Below are 18,015 nucleotides of genomic sequence, written 5' to 3' on the forward strand. Positions count from 1 at the left end.
TCCCGTAGACGTTCGCTGCACGCGAATACAGTCTCTATCTTGTCGAGTGGGTGTACATATATTACAGCCCAATAAACCTGATTAACATTAGGTGTTCGTTAATTACAGCATCCCTCTATTACACTGACTTAGCCATGCGTTAATGATTTCACGGCCTCGTGGATTTCCGACGTATCGACGAATCAACGATACGGTGCATATGCATTTGGATGTGCATCCTAGACTAGATGGATGCGTATTTACATATTCCTGTCATGCTTGCTGCGTACCTTGATATCGCACCCTCGATGATAGACCTGGGCTTATTTATTAATTACCTCCGATCCTTTTCATAACGGCGCGTATCGATCGATCGTTTGTTCAGCTTTCCTTCATACTCGATAGCCTTAGAATTCTTAGAATAGTAAATGCTCCAGAGTCCGTGATATATCGCGACGTTGAGTATATATATTGGCGTAATCTTTGTTCGCAGATAAGCTTCGAGGTGCAAGACGTGCAACGGCGATAAAATGGCGGACAATCAGAGAAGAAGACCGTATCTGACCATCAGTATACTTCACATCATCACCATCATGTGCCAAGGTAAGCAAAACGTTCTTTCGTATAAAGTCAATGCTACTGGTATTTCTCGTACGAGCTTTAGTTGCTCGTTCGCACGAAATTTAGGAAACAATTGGTTTGAAAAAATGGCGAGCGTAATTCACGTTTTAATTCGGCCGGTCGCGCAGAAATCTATTGTAATTTCAAGGATCGCGGCGAAGAAAAGTGATTCGCGTAACGCGCGTTAGATCTATAGCAGCCGGCGCTAATGGAATTCGTGTAATTATAAAGGAAACGTGTAGCAACTACGAATGCTCGTGTAAATAATTACGCCGGCTGAAATAATGTCGGTTTATATCAAGTAAATTAGTATTATATTTCGATTAGATTCGCACCGCAGGCTTCCTTGGAATTTAGCTGAACGGTGCTCGCGAGCCATTTAAACGGACGTCTTGGAAATGCGGGAAAAATTCGACAATTCGTACGATCCGTTACTTTTGCATTGGTAAAAACGTCTAGCAGATCTTAGTCGAATCGGCGGAAGATAATTCGATAAATTCCAATTTGTAGTTTACAAAAGTTTGCGTTGGCCAAGTTTCCGTATCTTCCTCGATAACGATGGTAGTTTCATCGAGAACATTCATTTTTGGTTCTTAGACGCCGTTTCTAGCACACGTGCCGCGTTATATAATACGGCAAATGTATGTACGCTCCTAATTGCTGCACGCACACCTTATTCTTCGATATTTGTCGTGAAACAACGAATTTTTCTTATCGTTCATTTTAATTTAACTGTATTTATCCAATTTATTAAATGTGAAAATATCTGACAAATCCATCGTTAGAAAAATACCAAAGTTTGGTGGGTTAGTACGCATCAAAAATTACACATTTTTTCATCACGAATTTCTTTGTTCCGAGCGATGGATTCTATTTTTGTTTTCTTAATTCACCGTCTATTGCCTTTTTTTTTTTTTTGATTTTTCGTTTTTTATTGAAACGCGTAAAAGCATAGCGGTGGCGTTACAACGCTACTCACAATTAGGTACTTGAATCGACGCGATGTATCCAACAGTAGCAGCGTACACGTGTTAGCTACCCCTTGAAAAACGACACTTTCATTGCACTCCGTCACTACTCGGTGACGATATTCGTTAAAGCACGTTTTATGCGGCTTATGCGAAAAATAGTTGGAGAAAAACTATATATAATGCACGTTTCTCGTAAAAAGAATCACTGAAACGACACGATGGACGTTTGTCTGTTTGACGGACATTCGTCGACTAGAGAATCGATACTCTTTGTGAATCATTTAGTTGTTCCAGTTAACAAATCTCTCGTCGACGAAAAGAATGACCGATTATGTCGAATAATTTACTAATACTATACTATATTTACTTTACTATATATACTAATATATACTAATGGTATAAATTTAGTTTCGAGTATGAAAGTTACGCGTTACCAAATTGTAACCGCGGATACGCGCGCGATAGAAATTGCTGTGTAAGTAACTCGGCGAAGAAGTAGAAGTTATCGGTAAATGCTGATAAAACGTATTGTCCATTAGTGTTGGTAAGGTTAATCAATTTTCCATTCAACGTGCAATCTCTCTCCCTGCCATCGAGGCTCCTCGTTCAATGGGGCAAAAGCGGATGGAAGGGAGGTAAGGGGTCTTAAGATCACGAAGACAGCCAACCAAGGCTTAGGAACTCGTAATTATCGCTAAATAAGAAGGTGGTTCGCTTCTCTTCGGCATCATCCCGTTGAACAAGATATATTAAAGCATCGTGAGGTAAATTGTTGGGTTGCCTCGATAGCTACTTTCGAAGTTTTAAACGACGTGACACGTCTAGTGGCTATCTTGTCACGAATTCTACGATATTTCTCGCCTCTGTTTGTTTGTAAAGTTACGATAGGTTCGTAGTATTAACTTTAATCCGAACGTTTCCAAGCTTTCCTCCTTCTCGGAAATTTATATTTTCACGTCTGTATTTTTCGGTATGTTTATATTGAAACTTTCAGGCTTTATCGGAAATCCTTTAAAATTACATACAGCACCATTTCTCGTGATTCACTGCGGTGTTTTTAATTTTTTTACTGCTAGGGTTTGCCATTCGGCTAAAAGAGGAGGGCAAAAAATGCTATTTTTCGATCGAATCGGTGCGGGGCTTTGTCTATCGACAATTTGACTCGGTAGCTGAGTTTGCTTTGGATAACGTGGAAAATGTTTGAAGTTCTTCTGATCTGTTCCGGGTTAAAAATTTATTCGTGCCTATTTGCACCAATATTTATGCGAAAAGTACAATGCTTTTTATACATCGTAAGGATCCGTTAAAAAATATTTCAGAATCTACGACTGTTATTCCTAGTATCTTTCCTGTAATCATGATATTTGTAATCTCGTATATATTTCCGAAACATCGTTTAAAACGTTATTCGTTTCAATTTATACCACGATCGGGCTCGTTAAAATGCAGCATGACATTCGCTGACGGTAAATGGTAGTTGCATCCCTTTCTGCAAGTCTTCCTCTGATAAAAGAAATTTACTACAGCGTAACGATCAACTACCGCCTTTTGTATCGTCATTTTCTCCGTGCAACTTGCTACGTCATTTGCTTTGGACCGTCTCGTGAAACAAGGCGGCTAGACGTGTTTCCATTTTCATCGTTTCTTGTTATTACGATCAACGTCGTTAGCTATTTCATGGAATTCGAAAAAGAAGAGCAATCGAAATTGATTTCCAGTCGAACCGTTACAAGTTATTTTCTATATTCCATCGGTGCAATTTCTTCTTGGTGTAACTACTTCTATCGTAAGAAAGTACATCGATCGAGGAACGCGTCGTCGGCCCAAGGAGGTTCGAAGGAGCAACGCCTGCATCGATAGCTACCCGAGTGACGCGCAGTAATTTGGGATCGCTTTGAGGCACTAATTTAAATACATATTAATACAACGCGTATGCAACATCCGTCGACGGGCTGGAAGCCTTGTAACCAGGCAACCGGTGCAATTATGTGCATCAACTGCACGGACTTTGTCGGTTAGAGTGGCAGCGACTTGCGTGCCAACCAATCAGCATAGCCGGCTATGCATACGAACGAACTCGCCGACGGAGCCTAACCCGGACAAATTCGAATCCTCGCGACGCGCATCGTCGTCGGTTCATTGGCCGGTGGCGCGGCCCGACGAACCGGATCGCGTGGTTATTGTCGGTTTCCATCGATTCTGTCGCGAACACCTGGCAAATTGCTTCCCGTAGACACTGGGATATAATCGTACGGTTTCGTTGATCGAGTGGCGTGAAAGGCAGCCCAATGGTCCTGCGAGTACATTACAAAGTCGCAGAATTTTTAGCATCGAGGTAGCAGGTTGATCAAAACAATGTATTACTGATCTCGCGATCATCCAGATAATAATTGGCCGACTAAAAATCGTAACTGCGTTTGAGGCAAGATTTTGAGAATGTGAATCCAATCACGTGTTTTAACTTGTAAATGTATCGTGCTTTTAGTTTCATAATTAATGAAGCAACAAATTTGTTTTCCACAGCATTGTAGCTAGTTTCGCCAGGGTACGAAGCGATTCGCGTCAGATTCGTGGCATCAGAGTTTCGATTCTAAAAATTCCTCGATACCAGACCGTAAAAGATTCACGTCTCTGGCAATGGAAATTATAGAATAAATAAATAACCATATAATTCCAGGATCGAACAAAATTTGCTTGCCATTCATGCTTCGGGTCATACTATAGTCTCATATATTTATTTATCTAGTCTCGTATGTTTTCTCGAATTTCGAATGAGATTGGAACTTTTAGCTATGGAGTTTATTTGATGCGGTTCGAAAGGACGTGTACATCGCGGGGGGAACTTATTTCGCCGGACCAACAGTTCAAACAGAAAATCTCACCATATATAATAGGGAAGTGTGAACGAGGATATAAAGCCACAGAGCGAAGCGTGGCTACGTCGTCAGTGAACGTCGAATCGGAAACGAATGTGGCAGAATAAAGCATTGCGGAATTCGAGGATACACGCTGTTTGCCTTTCCAATACGCTTTTCATGTCGATTCACCTGCGAAACGTAGAATGCGATCCGCCAATACTTTGTGGCTTATACGAGTCATCAATTACCCGCTATCGTTTGGAACTAAACATTTCCGACGTATTATCAAATTTTATGACGTATAAAAACACTATTTAATTTCATCTATCCGATCTGATCTAACCGAGAATCTTCTCATTTGAGAGAAAGGTGATTGGGGGGTGGGGGGTGGAAGCAGAGTGGACAAAGAGGAAATTTCACGTACGAGGAAAACAAGAGGAGGCCGTGCTTACGTCTTTTCTCCCGTCGTTCCAGCGAATGGAAAAACTTCTGGTATTCCCCTGGTCGACAGTGAGATCGTAGATTCCTGATGTAGCCTTTGTGCTACGGAAAGAGAAATAGCGGCGAGGAGCGGAGGGAAACGTGGAAATCCTTTTTGGAAAAAGTACCTTGCTTGGCGGGCCGCTCCGTTGACTCGAGGCGTCGGTTGCCATCGCCTCGCGTTGAAAACTTTCTTTCTCGCGGTCTCCGTGCGCTCGGCTTGGCCGCGTTTTTTCCACTGTAGGTCGGGGGGTGAGAGTTGCCCGTTCGCCACGTAAATGCAAAAACATATTTAAGATGTTATCTCCGACGGAGAGCACGACCGCATTCAAAGTTAAGACATTAAATGTACATTAGTGCCGTTAGACTGGCATACCCGCTACTTAACTCACACACGTACGTTCTTCTGTGTCAATTTGAGTCGCACTTTTCTCCTATCCGGTTTCTTCTTGACAGTTTTCGTAGTTCCCTTAGTTTTAAGGATAATCTTCTTCAGTCTGGTCACTTTGTGTCGCTTTCGTTAAAAAATTAGTTGTCAAAAATAGTCCATTGCCATAAGGTGACCAAAAGGTGATCCTTCGAACAATCGGTCGACGAAATAGTCGTAGGGACGGTTTCTTTTGATTCAGTCGGTGTATGTCTTCTTTTCGAAAAATCAGTCCCCGAAAAAGAGAGTCAATTCCCAAAAAGCAATCAGTCCTCAGAAACAGTAATTCTTTGGGAATGGAAGAAAAATGACAAGTTCACGGCATTCGAACCTCGAGCAGTTGGAAAAGCAGAGAGTTTATGCCTTCCACCAAGGCGTTCTCTTGATTCCTCGTAGTTTTTGCTCCTGTTTTTTTGGCCTACGGCAGCTTCTTCAACCCTACAGTTGTTTAAACTGGGGTTGTTTAAATCCCGAGCTTATAACAGTTTCAATTTTTATTCCATAACGATGCTCACTTCTCAGGATGTCTATCCTTCTCGTTATGGATTTTCTTATTATGGCCTGTGATGTTATTCACACGAGAACGAGGCGCGTCTCTATACATCAATTTAGACGAACTACGCCTAGGATGACGATGACGTCGATTCGACAATTTCCAGGATAATGGACACATTTTGAATTTTCCCTAGAGACTGTTCCGATCCTCAAGTAGCTGTCATAAAGTCAGGTGAATATTATCCGTATGCACACACGCACACACACACAGACACAAACGTACGTCTTATACGGGGAATAGGCAAGTTGTTGAACGGAATCACGAACAATGTGTCCTAGATTTTTCTCTAAGAACCTTGGAAATATATAAGTAGGGATACTCCTATACGTGGCTGCGATCGTGCGAGTTGTTTAATGCCTAAAAATAGGGGTAGTTTGCTCGCGTCCTCGTGCTTGCACGTTATTGCGATCGGAGCCGGGGGGAAACTCGAGCGCAATAGAAAAATATCACGGCCGTCGAAGCGCGAAGTAGTCGGCGAAAGTTTGCGAATGCATAAAAAGCGGCTCGATCTACGAGGCTGTTTTTACGGCGACGTCGCTTCAATAAACCCGGCCTGAATTCGATACACTCGGCGTGGAACGTGCATTATTCTCCGCGTGCAGAAGCGTAGTCCATCGGCGCGGAAAATATAAAGTGATTTCTACCGAGAGTTTGACGGGAAGCATAAATGACGATGCAAAAAATCGCTTTGAAAACCATGGGCGCGAATGAACGCCATTGACTGTCGAGTACACTCGAACGAAAGAAGCCACTCGTTAGAATAGCCGCTTTACGTGTCCGTTTTATCGTGTACGACACTTGATCACACTTGATTTACACGGTACAAATGATGCATCCTGTATACGAGTTCGTATCGCAAGGTTTGTTTACCACTGGTTGGACAGAAGTATTCATTTTTACTTTATAGAAATCCTCATTTCGTTAATTATATCGGGACACACGGTGTCGTAAAAATATCCGGCTCGTGTTTAAAATATCGGCTACAATCGACGCGACAGGAATTTCGAAGCATTTATGAAATTGGAAAATGCTAACAGGGCAGAATCGTATGGACGATAAATGGGAGAAAAAAGCGATAAAATTTCGAGCGAAACCGAATCATCGTTGCCTCTCTTCCGCTTCGTGAAATTTCTGACTATTCGGCGAATCACGTTGATACGTAATTGATACAGAGTACACATCGCGTAGCGTAGAACGACGCGTTCTTCGTTTCCATTGCCGCATGAACGAAGCCGTACAGAGGACGAAAGCGGACACGACGCGGCAGGGGTTGAAACAAGAACCATCGGACTGGCTGAAGTTTCTTCAACGTAGAACACGTACGACGTTTGTGTTCTTTCGACAATCGCATATCACCGTGGCTCGTTAACGAACGAGTGTCTTTTTAGCGCGACGAATCGACAAACTACGACTGTACTAACGAGAAACTGTAGTTTATATCGTGAACAAACGAAGGAATACAAATGGTGCTGTAACGTTTCTTCCTCGGCACGAGTTTGATAATGGAGCAACGTTCGGTAAAAGTTGGAAAGAAATCATACTTCCGTAGGATAAACTTAAATAGAACTTTGCCAGGCTTTCGATGAAGCTTGCAACTACATCTCGAGTCTTTAGAGCGCTCGTTTTTCCATTGATTTCCCCGGACAGACGAAATTACAAAGATGTATAACAGCTGTAAAGCCGGAGATCGGGACGACAAAATAATTCCCTTTCTTTGGGTCGTCCCCGTGAAAATACTCTACACTATCCCTGGGAAAGTTAATTCTTTCGAAGGAAAGTTAGCCGAGGGAAAGCGTTCGGAACTGGGTTAAAACCATTAGCCAACGGCTATGAGATCAAAATACATTTAACGGTTTACTAGAAGTCGTGAACGTAATTGCCTTTCCGGGGCGATAGTCCGCGTGTTGGAATTCGTCGTTTGAGCTTGTCGATACCCTTTTATCTTTCCACCAAACATAGTATCGACTGAAGTATCGATTAAAGTCGTGCACGATATCATAAGTGGTGGATATTTAGTAGGAGCGACGTCTATTGTCGCTATTATATCGTGCTCGGTCTCACGTGCGTATACACGTGCGCGTACACACCTGGGAAACGAGATCTGCGACAGCCATGTGACATACGTAACACGAGAGCGAGCAAACATCATAATATGGCTGGTTACTCAAGTCGTAAATGGGTATCGGCCGCTCGAGTACATTCTGCAGTCGGTAGATATCGCCAAGAATTCCTAGAATATCGCCGAGATTTTTTACTTTAGATCTTGGTATTATTTTACGATACTCGGCCAAACGATGGATTTTTCGTTCAAACAGAATGCTCCGAGAACGTACCGAAATCGGAAGAATATTTTTCCTGAAATAAACCCGTTGAAGGAAGATAGAGATGGAAACTAAAAAATGGGAACGTATTTTTATTAGTAAACGAAATTATTTCATAAACAATGGTACAATAATATAATTGTACTGTTCTGATATAGCGTACGTAATGGTGTAATGATAAAGTAATGATGGTAAATAATGGTATAATAACAATAAAATAACAAAGCATGAGAAGAAGCAAAGAATTAGAATACAAGTGTCATAAGAGATTTATAAATGATCTACTACATGTGTAACGGATTAACACCATAAACGGTTGCAAGACGCGTAGGATCGATTTTCCGATAAAGGATGACGTTTCGTCGAAATCGATACGTATCGCTTTTAACGCGCGTGAAATTTTCAAATTCCATCGACTCTGATGGATAGTATGTTACTGTTACACGCTGTCACTGTAGGCCGCCACGATGTAGACTGTAGACCGTACAGTACCACCAAACTGTCATTTGGTATTTATAGAATCAACTCGATTCCCGATTTCCTCCTATTCTTCGACTCTATTATTCCAAAGAAATCTACCAATCTCTTGGGAACGTTCTCCTTACGTTATTTTCCAGGCACACTCTCAGAAATTTTCCCATATACGCACGCGCTCGCATCGTTTTACACTCGTTAATATTTTATAATCTTCACAACTCGCTGCTATTTGCCACGTTTGCTGTGGTAGGCATTGAAGGTTTTCTTGCTCTCTGTGGTGTTCCCACTGGCACGCGGTCCCTGCTCGTCCAAATATATTTTTAGGTGTCGTAGTTGGTAGAACGGTGCGCGATACATATGGAATCACATATGTGGCTAGACATGCATACTTCATGAAATAGTAACTTCCAGGCAGCATTCGGGACGCGTGTGCCGAGTCAGAGGGGCGGGAGACGCCTTTGCAAACTCGATTCGATGAGAGAGCGACGCTGGCTGCTCGCGGCCCGTTTAATGGCATTTCCGTGCTCCCTCTCGAAAAGAGAAATATTAAATTTCAGCACGAAGGAATTCGAGTATCCGTGGCGTGGTATTCTTAGAAGCGGTGGGTGAACGACGACGGATGCACCAGGTTGGCCCACTTTTAAAAGACCGATATAACAGCTAGCCAGACGATGTCAGTTATGCTCTTTAACTCCAGTGCACTGTTACACCAGAGCTCGTGTATCTTTTGAACTTCCCCATTGATATACAACTACCAGGATCGCGGAAATTTGGAAACGTTAATGCTCTTTAGGTAAATTCCATGCAAAATATCCAATGATCACTTTGCGTTATCCGTTAGGACTCATTTATCGTTAAACGATTGTGTTCGAGTTTGAAAAGATGTGCGCTATATGCCGATTAATATCTTTGGAAAGATCACTCGTGCTGATGGACTTGGGATAGTTATTAATTAATGAGTACCACGATGGATGTACTTCGCTGTACTTTTCACTGAGATTCTACAAAGGTTATGTTTCTGGTTATACATAAATTGCAGATTTTTATGCAGTCGTGGGGAATTTGAGCCGCAAAAAATGCATAGACTGCAGGTAGTATGGAAAAATACAAAACATCCAAAGTGTGGTACTTGCTGTAATATTTCGTATGTTAAACAATTTTTATCTAGGTTTTTTAACTATCTGCGTAAAAATATGAATTTACGTAAATACCAAGTTATGAATGTCGATTTGAAACTACACGAGAAACACTTTTGCAACTCTGTGTATATCTATGTCGTAACTATACTAAACTGTAACTATAATATGCAACTATTTCAAGGACTGTCTGGAATTTTTAAGGCTTTATATCCTTCTTTTCGAACGGTAGAAGTTGATTTCATCTCTCTAAAATAGCAATTATCCTGATCGTATCATACGATCGTTCTCAATGAGAATCTTCCGTTCCAAGTGATACGAATCAACGATAGAACGTCCAACGTATCTATCCCTCGTTTGCTCGAGTATCACGACCCCTGGCATTCCATATATCTTGCGTTCTTCAAATTCAACTCTTAAGCGTGCTCGTCTGCGTTGAGCAGGCGACGAACGAACACGATAAAAATTTAAATAATACCGCGGGCTCGCGGACATTCATCGTCGTTATCGCGAGTGCAAATACATTCGCGGAACTCAGAGACACGGCGGCTCGTGCTCGAACATTAACTATATCTCGGTTGGACGATCTGCGGCCAAGCAGCGAATAGCAAAAATTGCCTTCGTCGTGTTCCAACAACGAGACTAGTTATGCGGCTACACACGTAGCTACGCGGCCGCTCGTGCACCTACCATACGCGCGTTGGAATTCGCGTACGAATACAGAGTTTGCGACAGCTGGGGACACGTACGGCCTCGTTGCGACCAACCGTGATTCCTACATCTACCTGGAATATTTGTAACGTTTAACTTTTTTAATACGGCTGTCATCGATGGACGATGATACGAAAATTTCGTGAAACGATGCTGCTGTCGGTGAGAGATATTTAGATTTTAATCCTCGGAGTAGGGATTACAAATTATCTGCAGATCCATAAATACTCTGTTAGTTAATAAGCTATGTTCGCCTATTTATTATGAAGTATTCATATTTATTACGATCATTGCGACGTTTGCTATCATTTTCAATGCGTACCTAGCATCTAGAAGGTCTTTGAAATTTCTAGGCTGTAGGTGCCTGTATTTCTCTCGATCCCTACTGTAACGTTGATTACAATCTGTTCATAAAAGTTATATTCAAAGTCATAAATAGCCAATTAATCTTTCAGTTAATTACTCGAAAAATATTGTAATTTTTTTGTAATTTTTTGCACCTAAAGAAATGATTTATGAAGATATACTCGTATTTAAAGGACTAAAAGTTTCACCGATGTTACAAATGTGAAATCCATCCGTTGCGTGCAACGTCGTTCGTCTTTCCAGTCTACGTTTTTTTCCCCCTTCGTTCCTAGTCCTGAGTTTCGGTCGGCTGGTGTTCGGAAACGAGCCTGGAACAAGGGAGGCTCGCCGCGACTTCCGTGCGAGGAATCGTAAACTGGCTCGTTCAGCCGTCGTTATCGCCGCTTGTTACACGATTTTACAGTTTCCGGATGCTTTCCAGCTGTTCCTTAATACCTGAAGCCTCCGGCCTCGAACCGCTTTCAACGTTCGCGAAATCTGTAAAATTTTTATCTCGCGAACGCGATGCACAAAGCCGGTTTTATGGACGACAATTACCACACCGAAGAAGTGGGTTATCTTTTGAGCAGTTTTATTTCTTACCCACGCGATTCCGTTGAGAAACGGCAGCTGGTGAAGCTAGCTTAATTCTGGTCCTTCCGGGCTGAGGATACATTTTCTTCGGTTCAACCAGGATAACGTTCGAGCTTCGGTTAGTGTGTAACACTCTGCAAGACTGTGGTTTGAACAGTTGCGGAGAGATGTTCTTAATGGTTTTTAATTACGAGGATGATCTTAGATATCAGCGGGATGCGTAGAAAGTTATCTTGCCGTGATATATTTCTTTGCTCCTTTTGTATTCCTTTGTGCAGATAGAAAATAAACGAAATTTCTAGAATCTCTAACTCTCGCGTATTTTAACGAATGTTATTAATGGAATTTTATAAGTCGCAAGCTATCGGAACTGATAAATTCTTCAGCAAATTTTAGAAATTAATGAACCGACAGCTACGATGTTTAAATTGTATTTATTGGAAGATAAAGAGAGATATTAAAGATTCATGTCGTAAAATAAAACTTTAGCTGGTTTTTGTTGATTTACTGAAATTACTGGAAACCGCTTCGACTATAAATAAGTTGATTATTCCATTTGACTGATGAATTTGATCAAACTAAAGCTGTATAATCTATGGCTCGTAACTGGTCAGTTCATTGATATTATTAGTCGTTAAATTATTGAGTAAGGAGATGCAAGAAATACGAAAGGCACGCTGGAATTTTTAACAATGTTTTCTACAACTTTCCGTATTGATTTTAAAGAAGTTTGGAATTTTGGTGAAATATGCATGAAAGAAGGGATGGAAGTAACGGGGTCGTGAACTCGATACATTTCCGTCGGGTCAGAATCGATATCAGGTCTGGAGAAATCTCTTCTTTTGAATTCTTCGGTCAAGTCAAGGATCCCCATTACAGTTATCAGCGATTGCGGATGCTCGAGATGACGAGGAGGTCGAGCAGAAGGCGCCTTAATGCTCAGCACCACTCTAATTTCGCCGTTTCAACCTACCTCAAGGTTGAAATGCAATATCGTCGTTAGGCAGGCAACTCGAAAGTATTTCCGACATTTCCAAACTATTTCCAAGACGGATTTCTTCCTCACCGGTTCGGAAACCGCCGTGAAAACCAGAATTCGAATTTCATTTTCGGTTTGCTAACGATCAACCGATCGTTTCCACCTTTAATTAATACCTTACGCGTTCGGTTTACCCATGGACCTTAAAATTACGCGATAATTGAGACCTAGTCGGCGAGGCTCGAATCGCCTGCAACCTTCGATTCTCTGCACGAAAATTTCCATTTCGAAATGAAAGTTCTCTAGATTCGCGACTCGGTGTTTGGATCTCGGCAATGTCGAAAAGCAACGCTGTGTTGAAAGAAAAGAACCGAAAGGAAGAAAAGGATCAATGGCTTTTGTAGGATTCTTGGACTGGCGGAGAAGCGAGCGTTCCCGCCCAATTAGTCCACACACACTTGTACAGTGTTTCTGCGGATGAAAAGGCGCGAGTGTATTCAAAGATTCCCACGGATATCCGTGAAAAGCCACGAAGCGGATAACATTATCCATTCCAAACGTTCGTCGACCCCTGGAGTCGTCATTTTGCAATGATAAATTTTAGCCGGGGAATCGCGAAAGGTCGGAGAGGGAAAGTGCAGCGAACGTTATACTTAGGATATGGATCAAGTGGTCGTGGTTGTACCGGTTGAACAGCAACAAAATGTTTAATTGCACCGTCCTTTCTAGGCGCTATTTTCTCCCCGCTTTCGCATCCTCTTTTCCATCCCTTCCTTTCTCTCTCCTCTGTCTCTCTTTCTCCCCCTCTCTCGCTCTATGTCGTCGAGCCGTGTCATCGTCGTTACGTTGTATCATCTTCCACGAAAGGTACTCTCTTGCTTGCCTGTTAGCGCGATGGAGAACCGTTTGTTCTCGGAGGCTCGGAAAGGATTACGGCTGGAGGTTCTCGCAATTATTCCGTTGAAATTAGTGCCGTAACTACGGTTTTGTGGCCGTTTCGTAGACACGAAAGCGAGAAAGAGAGAGAGGGATAGGGAGAGAGGAAGGTGGTTAGCGGGCAACTTTTGTTCGTCAAATTTTCCGTAACAACTTTTCCATGGTGATTAAGTGGAGCCGTGATGCTTGCGTTTCGAGTGCCTTTCGACACCGGGGCCGGAGGTGCGGGTTTAAAGAGGCCGAGCGAGAGAAATTGTTTTTCGCGCCAAGATAATAACTCGGGTAATGAAAATAGCGAGCAACGATACCATACAGCCGGAACGAATCGTATTTTAGGGATGCGCCGCATTGCGGTGATCCAGTTAAGGAGCGAATTTTAATTGAAGCCACGTTACCTGTAATACCGCGAGTAATGCATAATTTATGACGAGCATACTCTGTCGTCGACCCGGTCGGACATCTTTACGTCTTGGGTCACTGGAACCCTTTACGAAACGCAGCGACATTTCCACCGAATTCCAAAGTTCAATATCGTTTCTCGTGCTTTTAATAATCACCCATTGAAAATATTCTCCGCTCACAACGCGCAACGATAATTATTTACATCGATTATTCCCGATTATTTCAATTCGTTCGTCATCAAATTTCCGTTGCAATTAGTTTAATTATTATCTGTGAAACCTCCGGACGTATTATTCTCGATGCGTCGACACGGTCGGTTTCATTATAACACGTTATTTCGTAGCGGGTCGTTAAAAAATATCATCCGTTATCGGATGAAAAAAAAGAGCTCGTATTTCGTTTACATTGAATGGACCCGTTAAAAACCGGACAACGTTAACACGTTCCTCTCGCCGGTTCGCGTCGCGTTTCGTTGCTCCGTTAAAATCGGTTTGTTCGTCAAGCAGCGGTGGAAAGTCTCCCGGGGCCAGTGGTCGATGACACGGTTATTAAAAATGTAGTGCCATCGATCGATGATAATCTACCATTTCCTCTGTATTTATATATTTCAGTGACGGGATGAACGCGGGAAATTCATCGAATCGACGCGACGTGAAATTACGCGGCTTTCGACACGCGTTGGTTTCACGCGTAAACCCGGTGAATCATCCAACGTCGCGGAACGATTCGATATACGGTATATTTGTGATATGATTGTAACTGCAATTGCGGACGATCGTTGGACGTGTCCCACCTTGCAGTTGCACTTAGATAAAGCCGTTCTCTCAACGATGAAGGCATTTTCAGACGAAGAGATGGGCGAGGTAGAGAACACTCGGGTCCACCAGCGTCTCCACCATCCGATAACACGCCAGGATGGATTGGTTTTTTGCACGTGGAACAATTCTATCCTGGCTATTATCCACCCTTCGCTGCCGCCGTTTCTTCTTCCTCTTCCTCCTTTACCGCTTTCTTTCGTCTCTTTTTCTTCGCCGAACCCTCGACCCTCCCTGCCGATCCGCATTTTCGTGTCCATATTTCCGGCGTCGTGCAAAAACTGTAATTGCATAACGGATGCCCCACGCCGCGCTGGCACGTTGGCTCCTCGCGTGCCGTGGAGCCGGGCCAACCGGCAACTATTTCCATATATCTTCTCATTGATTCCCGTATGGAATCTAGCCAGTCGCGTGAGCGATATTCAAAGATTTACTCCTCGAACTTGAGTTATCTGGAGGGATGCATTTACATGCGGTATCTTTGCGGTGAACCGTCGTTACTTCGACATTGGGGGAAAAAATATTTCGATATTTTTTCAAATATACTGGAGATCGTGATTTGACAAAATCGTGTAATAGCATAGAATCATATTGATAAGGTTGTTATTCCAATATTTCGACAAATTGACGTAGCGATATTCGATAAATTGACGCGGTGATATTCGAAAAATTCCTCACTCGATTAGCTGACAATTATTTCATGCTTCAATGTAACCTGCATAGCGATGACAAAAATACAAAAATCCCAAAATCAAAGGTAGCACGGACGTGAAATTGATCGAATGCATATCGAGATGATTAAAAGATGCGAGTCCTCTATAAAGTACGGAAAATACGACTTACGGTGTATCTCACTTACGGTGTTCGTACGACATTGCTAAAGACAATATTGCTAACGTAGGAAACGGCGATGAAACACGGTGTCCATTATTTTCGTTGAAATTGAGGGACGTCTGGGAGCGATAGTGTGAAAAGCGGACGGGGCTAATGGCCGGCGCGCGCGGCCCGACTTCTCGAAAACGATTAATGCAAAGTAGCTCATCGTGTCAGTTAGCATAAACTGTAAAGGTGGAGCGTATCGCGGCGCGGAGGGACGTGTAAGCCGGCTTAGTGTCGAATGCCGAGGCATACCGTTTAGCTTGGCCGTTGCCGTGGCTCGATGCGCGTCCGCAATTTGTAAGCGGTAACGACGCCCTTTGTGTCCGTTAATGTCGTATACGATTCTTTGACCACCCGGTATATAGAGAAGTACTGGAGCTCCAAACGAGCTTTTTGTGCGCGATTGTTGGACGTCGGACGGCCGCGAGAAACGGCGCTGCGACGCTCGAAAAGCTGTGCAACGGCAAGAGTATACGAAATGAACGGAACGAAAGCGCGATCAAATTTATTCGAGAAAATGCCTTTGTTTTCGGCTACGCTGCGTTTCCGGAATTCCTGGCGCGCGCGTTTTGTTTATAAAACGATTAGTCGTATCGTTCACTTGCTACGGACCGTGAAGTTACGCGCGCGCTTATGATCTGGTTTCACGCGTCCTCTGACCCCCAGTGCTCACCTGTTGACTTACCTTTTTTATTCGCCTTTTGGTTCATTAAAAGCTGGGTCAGGGGATCGCGGAGGATTGATCTCTCCTGTTCACGATACGAGACAGGAAGGGGGGCTTAGCTCGGATCGTGTTCGCTGCCGGGCCAGGCGTAAATCGAATCACGAAAGGTACAGCTGCGTAGCGAAAAATTGGCGACTTTAATAAAATGTTAGAGCCGACTACGTGTACCGGTGAGAACAGATGACTTTCGCATGACAGTTATTGGGCTGGCCGACGAGAGAGGCTGGCTTTAATAATGCAGGACAATCAATCTTGCTACTAAGTGCGTCATACGAAGAAAGATTCTCGTTTACGGAAACAAATAACGCGCCAGCGTACGTGTTCTCTGTGAAACACTAGCGCGTTGCCATTGGACGAGCAAGTAACTTACGACAACAACAAAAAAAAAAAAAAAAAAGAAAAAGAAAGAAAAAAAGAAAGAAAGAAGGAGAAGAAATGTACTGGTGAAACTGGTTCTAACGTTTGCGAGGATGCGTGATTATTTGTCACGAGAGAAACGGAGGAAAATTAAAAGAACGAGGAAGGAGGGGAGGGGTAGAGCAGAGGAGAGGCCAGAAGTCGAATAATCACGGAAACTTTCGCTGAAGATTCCCTTAATTAGCGGAACAAGTCTCCAGCCTTAATTACGTAATAACAAGTGGCGGTTCGCCGGAACTTTACGCAAGATGACTCAATTATTACTTTCGGGAAGGAAGACGTAGCGTCGAACTTGGGCGTTCTGGTTGTCTCTCTGTTTTGCGAGAATTCTCGATGAAACACGCGATGGTAGCGACGTCGGCGGATTAACATTCTCGTCCCGAATCAGCTTCGTTCTGGAGCTCGGCGAATTCTTGAAAACGCGAGCTGATGCAGAGAAAAAGGTAGGGAGACCCGTCGACTGCAACTCCTTCGTGCTAATTTGAATAACACTGCAACAAATACTAATTTCACCGTGCTACGTTTACGTCGTTACCCCGGGAAGCTGGCGAGGAAGCTCGCCTCGCGTGCACGAAGATACATAACGGCGGGAGGATGGAACGACTAGAGAGAGTCTTAGATTAATCTAGGGCCGTAGCAGTGATGGTGTTAGTGCCAGTGCTGGTGCTGGTGCTGCTGTTTCCAAGCTAAAGTTTTCCTCTCGAAGCTACGGTAACCTAGCTAACTCTCGTGACAGGGGGAGAGGATACTTGTCCAATACTCGTATAAGTATAGCCGAGGTAGACCGACTAAATGAATATAAATGACGTTCTCGCCTCAGCCGCTGACCAGGACCAACGTGTACCGAGGATTTTCAGTGTCTGCCACCGACACACTTCCATCTCTATGAAGTCCCCGCATCACTTAGCGACAGGATAATGTATGTACACGGACGAGCTGCAATGCAAACGAGCCGCCGTGACCAACGGAATGGCTAATCCCGGTGTCGATGTAATTCCATTAAGTCGGTTTTTTAAGAAAATCGGATTTCCCCTTTTAATTTCCAGTCTGAATTATTTGTCCGCTGTATGCAAAGCCATATACAAGCGAGGATTACGATAGTCCACGATAAACGAATCCGCGACTCACGCTTGTGTTTATTAGCGGACAAGTTTGCCATATCTTGTATCTTTTCTAACCGAGAGCAAGAGTCGTACGAAACGTCTTCTTCTATACGAGATGTATACAAGATACGTAAGATTTACGACTCCTTGTTCGTTTATATATTCGTTGTTAATTTTAATTGCTTGGATTACATCTGCGATTTTAGTAACGACGAATTACTTATAGTTGACTAAATTACAAGATATCTTCGAACGCGAGCAGTCTAATCCCCATCTAAGCTCTA

General features: G+C 43.1%; 1 protein-coding gene across 4 annotated transcripts in view; it reads left to right on the plus strand.

The window, feature by feature from the left end:
• Positions 1–18,015, plus strand: part of LOC138182388 (lachesin) — a 253,553-nt gene that overhangs the window by 10,186 nt on the left and 225,352 nt on the right. For 3 of the 4 annotated variants that reach the window (XM_069118181.1, XM_069118185.1, XM_069118182.1), the window contains exon 2: positions 473–582. In XM_069118181.1, coding sequence (XP_068974282.1) covers positions 510–582 — 73 coding nt within the window. In that variant the 5' untranslated portion in view covers positions 473–509. Of the gene's footprint in view, positions 1–471; positions 583–18,015 lie in introns of those variants that run through there. The other variant, XM_069118183.1, reaches the window with a different exon arrangement.

This window comes from Bombus flavifrons, chromosome 8, assembly GCF_040668555.2.
Source record: "Bombus flavifrons isolate JBK064 chromosome 8, iyBomFlav1_principal, whole genome shotgun sequence".
In the NCBI taxonomy this organism is placed as follows: Eukaryota; Metazoa; Arthropoda; class Insecta; order Hymenoptera; family Apidae; genus Bombus; species Bombus flavifrons.